General features: G+C 37.4%; 1 protein-coding gene across 1 annotated transcript; it reads left to right on the plus strand.

Moving 5' to 3' along the window:
* The first annotated feature begins 1748 nt into the window (after positions 1 to 1748).
* On the plus strand, positions 1749 to 6870 carry LOC131167056 (chalcone--flavanone isomerase-like). The gene is made up of 4 exons (XM_058125817.1): positions 1749 to 2195; positions 2306 to 2464; positions 5898 to 6121; positions 6336 to 6870. Exons 1-4 carry the CDS (start codon positions 2090 to 2092, stop codon positions 6606 to 6608), a joined length of 762 nt encoding a protein of 253 aa, XP_057981800.1. The 5' UTR covers positions 1749 to 2089; the 3' UTR covers positions 6609 to 6870.
* Positions 6871 to 7931: the final 1061 nt, after the last annotated feature.

The following is a 7931-nucleotide window of genomic DNA, read 5'->3' on the forward strand; positions in this document are numbered from 1 at the left end:
AGCATGTAAAAGAAAAATAAAGGTAATGGTTTGCGTTGAGAAGTATTCATGGCACCAGGACCACACGCAATACGAGACAACAAAGGGGTGATTATCAAAAGAATCCAACAAAAAATGGAGGCCTGGGGTAAAAGTTTCACTACAAATTAGTGTATACAATGTCTTCAACTTTCTGCCCATGCAATATTACCATCTAAAAACCTCTTCCATTCCTCTCCCTCCAGAAACACAAGAACACACAGCCTAAACCTTCCTCGATTTATTGTTGATCCTCTCCTTTCATGCAATGAACAAGAGAAGCACAACCCACATAACATTGAACCACTGCCAATTAAGGAACCAAAGCTCCCTGGAAGCCTAGGCAGTGAGGCTGAATATGACTCATCATCCTTTTTACGCATATGGCACCATGCATACATATAATGTTTATGAAATTTCGAAGAAATCAATATTGAAGAATTTCTGTTCATTTGATAATTAGAATGAGTGTTTGCAGAAATGTTGGATTGAGAAAATTCCCACTAATCTACTCAGCATTTTTTTTAAACAGATTTTAAAAATCGAGTGCCATGGCTGTATACTTTTTTTTTCTTTCTTTCTCTTCTTTCCTTATGTTGGACTAAAATATAATATAATTTAAATGGATATCAATTCTCAACGCAAACATTGAACTTAATTTTTATGCTGGATAGGGATAGGGAGTTATGAAATATCAGTTGTTATCAAATATCCGTAGTCTTTAGAAGTATCCTGAAAGAGACCATGTACGTACATATAGACAGTTCTGCTGCTTCTGCACTTGGTTAAAGTCATGTCATGTATCACCAAAACATCCAACAAAAAGAGTAGATGAAATTTATGAATTATAAAGGCCAGCGAAGGAATTAATTTTCATTGCCCTATCTTATTGTTTGTGTAGAAACAGAAAATTCTGTAGAAATATGTAATGTCCTAATATGTAATAACAGAGAAGCGGAAGAAGCAGAGCTGCAGAAGAAGAAGAAGAAGAAGACTTATGAGTTCGAACTTCGAAGCAGATGAAGCAGATGAACTCACAAAGGCTCGGAAGCTCGAAGACGAGCTTTCGAAGAGCTTCGTTTGGTTCGAAATGTCGACGATGAACTCATGAAGCTCCTGACGAACTCGTGAAGGGCTCCTGCTAGTTCGCTGTGTGGAAGACCAACTCACGAAGCTCCTACTGCTAATTCGAAGGGTCGACGACGAACTCACGAAGCTCCTGGCGAACTCGCGAAGGGCTCTTGCTGGTTCGAAGGGTGGAAGACGAAGGGTTTCGTGCCAGAATAAGGTCGAAGAAGAAGGGTTTCGTGTCGGAATAGGGCTAGGGCTCGTACTGCACTGGAGTCTGGCTATTTTAGAATTTGGGACAGTGGGACTGGGCTGGCATGGGGCTGGGAGTGGGAGGGGCCGAGTGGGGCTGGGGGCTCTCAACTATGTCTGTGTGGCGACAGTGGCCTGTGGGCCGTGTCTCGTGTGGGAACTGGGCTTTGGCCTCTGGTCACTTGAGGAATGGTTGTTGGGCTTCTATGGGTTGGCCGATATCCATAAGATAAATCTGACCCAACCCGGCGAACATAAAAATGAAAAATCATATTCAATGCATTAGTAAGTGGATTGGTTATAAATCGGTTAAAATAGGAGGAATCAGATTAATAGAATTTTACAGTTGTAGTAATTTTGAGTCGAGAACCCTGAGCCAATAAATAACCCGTGATGTCACGGAGCGTATCCTGGGTGGTCAAGCAATTTCCCGTAAAAGAGCCTTCCAAACGCACCGGACGGTCCACGAGAGAATGGACGGTCGTCGTCAATCCCGCACGCGAGAACATCTACCCCTTCCTGCCCCGTCGATCTCCAATTTTGCCAGTTGCCACCGACCAGTCTCCCACCATTCATTCATGTTTCACATTAATGGCAACATCGTCTCTGGTCATCGGTGCTTGCAGGGTACCCTCACTATAAATTACTATGAAAAATGGTAATCCGCTACCTACGACACAGCCTTCTCTCTCTCTCTCACCCACTTCCTCCGACATACATACAAGGAGCAATTTAAATACCGATCCTTCTAATGGCCTCGACGCCCCCCGTCTCCGGAGTGCAGGTGGAGAGCCTCCTCTTCCCGCCGACGGCTAAGCCTCCGGGCTCCGCCAACACGCTTTTCCTCGGCGGCGCGGGTACTTGCGCCTGATCTCCCTCCGATCGATCATTCGCGTTTCTCTAGCTAGGTAATAATCCTTGCATCTGGACCTGACGCGTTTATGGTATTTTCTATCGTGCACCGCAGGGGCGAGGGGTTTGGAGATCCAGGGCAAGTTCGTGAAGTTCACGGCCATCGGCGTGTACTTGGAAGACAGCGCGGTGCCGTCGCTCGCCGTCAAGTGGAAGGGCAAGAGTGCGGAGGAGTTGACGGAGTCCGTCGACTTCTTCCGGGATATCGTCACAGGTAACGAAAATTTTGGTTAATTTTGATTTTTTTTTGTGGTTACAGTTATGGCATGGTGAAAAAATTAGTAATCCTAGTTGATTTTTGTATATAGAATTAAAAAAGATGGGATAAAATAAATTAGCGTTTCAAGTTATTGCATGATCATAGAATATTTTTAAAATTATGAAAAAAATAATCACTCATCCAAAATTTAAATGTTGTCGCAATGAAAATATTAAAGTGAATTAGTGACATAACGAGTTAAAAAATAAATTATATAATAAACATAGTTGTAGTAGTTTAGGCACCCACTAGTAGAAGATAAGGGTAAGGGTGACTTGCTTAGATAGTTTGGCATTTGGAACGCAAGTCAAATAATATATTAATAAAGTGGAATGAACGGGTTATCTTTAGTGGCAGTAAAGTGTCACTAAAGGGACAGGATAGGCTTAAAATATTAACTTGAAACTAAATTTAACAGTCAAATTATTGGAGAAAACTACATACAATTTATAAATTGGTAGAAAAAGATTCTTGTAAACAAACTCACCTTATAGCCTTGAGGCTTGATTTGTTGCTTTATTAAATTAAAAATGAAAATTGATTTTGATGTAATCAAAGATTTAGAAAAATTAGAGGTTAATTGCATGTAAAATAAATTTTTATTTACTAAAACAATATATATATATATATATATATATTTATTTCCCTTCCTACATTTTTTCATAGCAAAAAATGAAAAACTGAGAAAATGGTATGAAATTTGAATGGAGGAGTAATTTTGTAGTGCTTAGTTATTAACCATAACTGGCTGCATCTGTGCGGTTTTTTTATTTATTTTTGGTCCTTCAATTAAGAGATTTGACAATGAAGCCTCCAAAAAGTCACCGCATAAATCTTGTCGCTTATTCTACTTAAATGATCAATTTGAAACTCAGAATTCCAAATTTATATGACAAATCTTGTCATTCATTTCTAACCGAATGATCTATTGGAAACTCAATTGCAAAGTTTAAATGATACAATCTTGTCATTCATTTCTAATTAAATGATATATTGGAAACTCATAATCTGGAACTTTGACAAAAATGTTGTCATTCAATTCTAATAAAATTATCTAAGTTTTAATGACAAAAAAAAAATCCTGTCATTCATTTCTTACTGAGTCTATTAGAAACTCATAATTTTGAAATTGGATTTTGGATCTTGGATTTGAATGAAACTCGATATAATTTTGTACTGTATTTTATCCAAATTCACATGAGTCCAAATCCAAGGCTTGGAATCCAAGCCAAACGCAGATTAAGAGCTCTAATGTTATGATCAAAATGACTTAACAAACCAGTTACTTGATGGGATAATGCATATGCTCTATGTATCTCATGTTTTATGTTTGTATTTCCTGTCATATTGCTTGCAATACCCATAGTTTTGACAGGCGTAGCTCTTAAGTTTCTGAGCTTGTCCAGATTGTCTCCCATTTCAGTCAGCTGCCGCTTATGTTTGTGGATTGCCTTTTTAAAATGATTTAGACTTACAAAACTAATGTGAAGTTTTTCTAAAATTAATGTGAAGTTTTATCCTTTTGACTAACACAATTTTTCCCCTCAGGCCTTAACAAAGCTTTATTTTATGTAGAAACTTGAACCATTGAATAACTGCAATCATCCAAGTGTGTTGATTTCTTAGACATCTTAGATGATCGATGATATTTTAAATGGGCAAGGCAAGTGGCATGATATTTCTAAGATAAACACAGGGAAATGCCTTGGAAGAAAAAAAAAAAATTATGATGAATTTTGATTGCGCAGTAAGATTAACATTGGGTTATGAAATTGCTATATAATTCTATTTCATTAAGTTGTTGTCTAAAAATTATTTTGCGTTAAATTTTTATGCGTCGCTCTATATATTAAGGAATCCAATTTGCTCAATGTTGGTGAGATGGACAACAAAGGTTGCTATGCCATGTCATGAAATAGCGTCATTCATGAGCAAGAATTGTGTATATAGCATTCATATTAGTTGTTCGGGATTTCATGATGACCCTGCATGAGTCCTGGCATGTCATAGTACCTCGTATCACATGATTGAGTTTTGCGAGTGTGCCTGCAGGCATGCAGGCCCTATCGGTAATGGATCTCACTTATATTATTCTTGACATGAAGCCACACTAGAAAAGTAATCTTACTCTTGAAGTAACAAGTCATAATCACTAATAAGCCTTCTTTTTCTGTTTATTCACACTTTGAACTGTATGGAACTTAACAGAACAGACTTGCTCAAATTATCAAGCATTCTCACCATACTAGCCTTTAATGAAATAGTAGAAATAATTGACAGAATGAAATATAAGGGCTAACCACGATATTCTAATTTGTTTGGAAAGAAATCTATTACATTCATCTTGGTCTACTATGGGAGCCCATCTATGCACATACTTCCTATAATGTCAACTGGTTGGGGTTGAATACGGGTCAGCTTGGATCAGCTATGCTGTAAGCCCAACCTCAAATTGAACTTCCGTGGTTTGGAAAAATCACAAGCAGTAGCCAAATACTTAACTATCCAAGCTGTGAAATTGATTGGTCTGATAATTGACCCAAATATATGCTCAAACCTATTGAGTGGGTGCTGCCAGCTGGATTTAACTTTCTTGATTTTTGTTTTCTGACATTGTTAGCCCTTTTATATTTCTTCCAATAATTCTACTTTTTCCCCCACTTTGATCAAATTCTTTTAATACTTCTCTTTTCATGAGAAATTTTATATATAATAATTTAAGTACTTGATGTTGGGAACATAATTTTTGCACTATAATACACATTTGACGTAAGTTATGCATGAGCAGGGTATATGATATATATATCATCACAATCCATTTATGCCAGTGGTAAAGATTGAAAATATTAAATCTGAATATCCAATATTATCATTTTTGTTGAAAGAAGCACGGCCTATGGATGCATTTCTTGTTGATGAGTATAAAAGTGAAATAGTAGATACTATAAATTGCATTCTTTTAAGACTCATAAGAACTTCATAGTTAAGCTTGCTAAGCGCATTATACTTGCCTATGACTGTTTGTCTTGTGTGTTTGGAATGGATTTCCATCATGTATGTGTTAGTGTAGAGTTATTTTTTAAAGATAGATTTTTTCCAAGGCTAAAAAGGTGATGATTTCTCGGACAGATTGATGTTTCCTAGTAATAATAAATGGTTTATAGGTAATTCTAAAAAGAGCTTTTTCTCACATTTCCTTTCCATAATGATGGTCAAGGTTTTATATGTGGAACATTGGAGATTCAGTTGTGGTAATGTTGTATCGACAGATGCCAACTGCCTAGCTAGTCCCCTAAAACAAGAAAATTTTTCAGATAAAAGGAAGTAGAATTCATGGTAGCTTTCTAAGTCCTAGCTGATGAATATTATTTTTAATGTCTATTCGTAGGTCCCTTCGAGAAGTTCATGCAAGTGACTATGATCTTGCCATTAACTGGTCAACAATACTCGGAAAAGGTGACGGAGAATTGTGTTGCCCACTGGAAAGCTATTGAATCTTACACCGATGCAGAGGCTAAAGCTATTGAGAAGTTTCTTGAGGTCTTCAAGGATGAAAATTTCCCACCCGGCTCCTCGATTCTTTTTACACAGTCACCCCTTGGATCTTTAACGGTATGTATATGCATTTTCTTGAACTTTGGCTGATCCATAGGGCAATTTGAAAGATTGCTTCATACTAATTTTGTATGAACGGTAAATTTTTTGGTAATTTACAATTGTGGTATATATTGTTTTAAGCCTTTCCTTCGGTGGTTTGTTCTTTATTGTTCAATCAGTTAATGCTATTTTGGTTTTATGTAAGTTTTTTCCTTCTCCTCAACCGTAGATAAGCTTCTCCAAGGATGGGTCTATACCAGAAGTAGCAAATTCAGTTATAGAGAACAAGCAACTGTCAGAGGCTGTATTGGAGTCTATCATCGGTAAGCATGGTGTTTCTCCCGCAACAAAACAGAGTTTAGCCTTGAGAATAGAGGAATTGTTGAAGGATGTTAGAGCAGCTGGCAATGAGAAAATAGAGGCAAAGAAGCTCCCTGCTGAACAGAAGCCGATGGCGTTGGAGCCAGTTAGTGTTGGGGTAGTTGGAGAGAACGGAAAATAGTGAAAGACGGTGGAGGTGAATGGTTTCTGTTGTCGCTTTTCCTCTTCCACAGGAAAAAATGACTTTTATGTGTATTTATGAGTGCTTTGTATGCATATTGATCTCGTAAAATAAACATGGTTTGTATTTGTGGTGTTTTTGTTGTTGGCAAAAATCAATATGCAGTAGTTCCTCTATGGTAGAGAGGAAATAAAGTGTATCTGCATTAGTTTTGATTTTGAAGTAATAGGGAACTCGAGACATCCCCCATTGCATAGGCTAAGAAGCCATGTCCTACTCTTTATTTTTGCTTTGCCAAACATTGGTTAAGAGTGACTTAGCTAAGTGTCACGGACCCCCAATTTCAATTCAATTAATGGGCCACACGGCACTTGTAGAGATTCGGAAATTATAATAATTAAATAATAGAGAGGGGAGAAAATCCGAAAAGAAGCAAAGCAAGATTCGTCAACGAACATTTTGGTTTCGTTGACGAACTCGCCCATAAGTTTCGTGGACGAACTTGAGTGTTTCGTCAACGAAAAGATACCGAGAAGGGTGATTTCAGACCCTTTGGTTCGTCGACGAACTCTCTTCTTTGGTTCGTCGAAAAGTACACGTGGCTTGTCGACGAAGCTACGTGGACAATTGCTTGTATATAATCGGAAATTACATTTTCATCGAGAGAATTGTTTTCTTACTGTTTCTCTAAAAATCCGGTCCTCTCACATTCTCTCTAAGATTTCGGTCCCGTTTCTCTCCGATTCGACGATCAGAAACTATCACGATGATCTTAAGGAGATTCTCTACAACTTAACCGGATCAGAATTTTGGTTTGAGGAGTTCAGACACCATTCCAAAATCATAGTAAGTAAGATATTTTAGGGTTTTCATAGTTATCAGACTTTCTGAACCCAAATTTTGTATTAGATGTTGATATACTGGTGTTTGGGATGATTAAACTAAGGAGTTCTGATTTCAGAGTTTGGATTTCCAAACACTGCAAGCATGGATTAAGGATCCCAGCAGGTGTTATCTCAGGAACTCAGGTAAAATGATAAATAGTGTTTCCTCAATTGGGTTTGAGTGAGCGTCGTGGGTATGATTTCGAGATCCTTATAGGCGTAGTTCAGGAAACCAGGTAAGGGGAATAAATTATAACAGTTATTTTGGAGAATAATGAATGAATTATTTTGTGAAAATGGAATATGATGAGTTGCCCAAAAAATTAGTATATTGTGAGTATTAGACAAAAGTTGTGTGGCATATAACGTATATTGAAAATCTGAAATATAGTGATGGGTAATTTCTAAAAAAATAATGAAATGAGAATTATTGATATGT

The sequence above is a fragment of the Malania oleifera genome, chromosome 10 (genome assembly GCF_029873635.1).
Source record: "Malania oleifera isolate guangnan ecotype guangnan chromosome 10, ASM2987363v1, whole genome shotgun sequence".
Lineage (NCBI taxonomy): Eukaryota > Viridiplantae > Streptophyta > Magnoliopsida > Santalales > Ximeniaceae > Malania > Malania oleifera.

Coding starts and splice junctions, on each gene's coding strand:
- LOC131167056 (XM_058125817.1), top strand. CDS start 2,090: ATGGCCTCGACGCCCCCCGTCTCCGGAGTGCAGGTGGAGAGCCTCCTC. Junction 2,196..2,305: donor GCTTTTCCTCGGCGGCGCGG/GTACTTGCGCCT, acceptor CGTGCACCGCAG/GGGCGAGGGGTTTGGAGATC. Junction 6,122..6,335: donor CACCCCTTGGATCTTTAACG/GTATGTATATGC, acceptor CCTCAACCGTAG/ATAAGCTTCTCCAAGGATGG.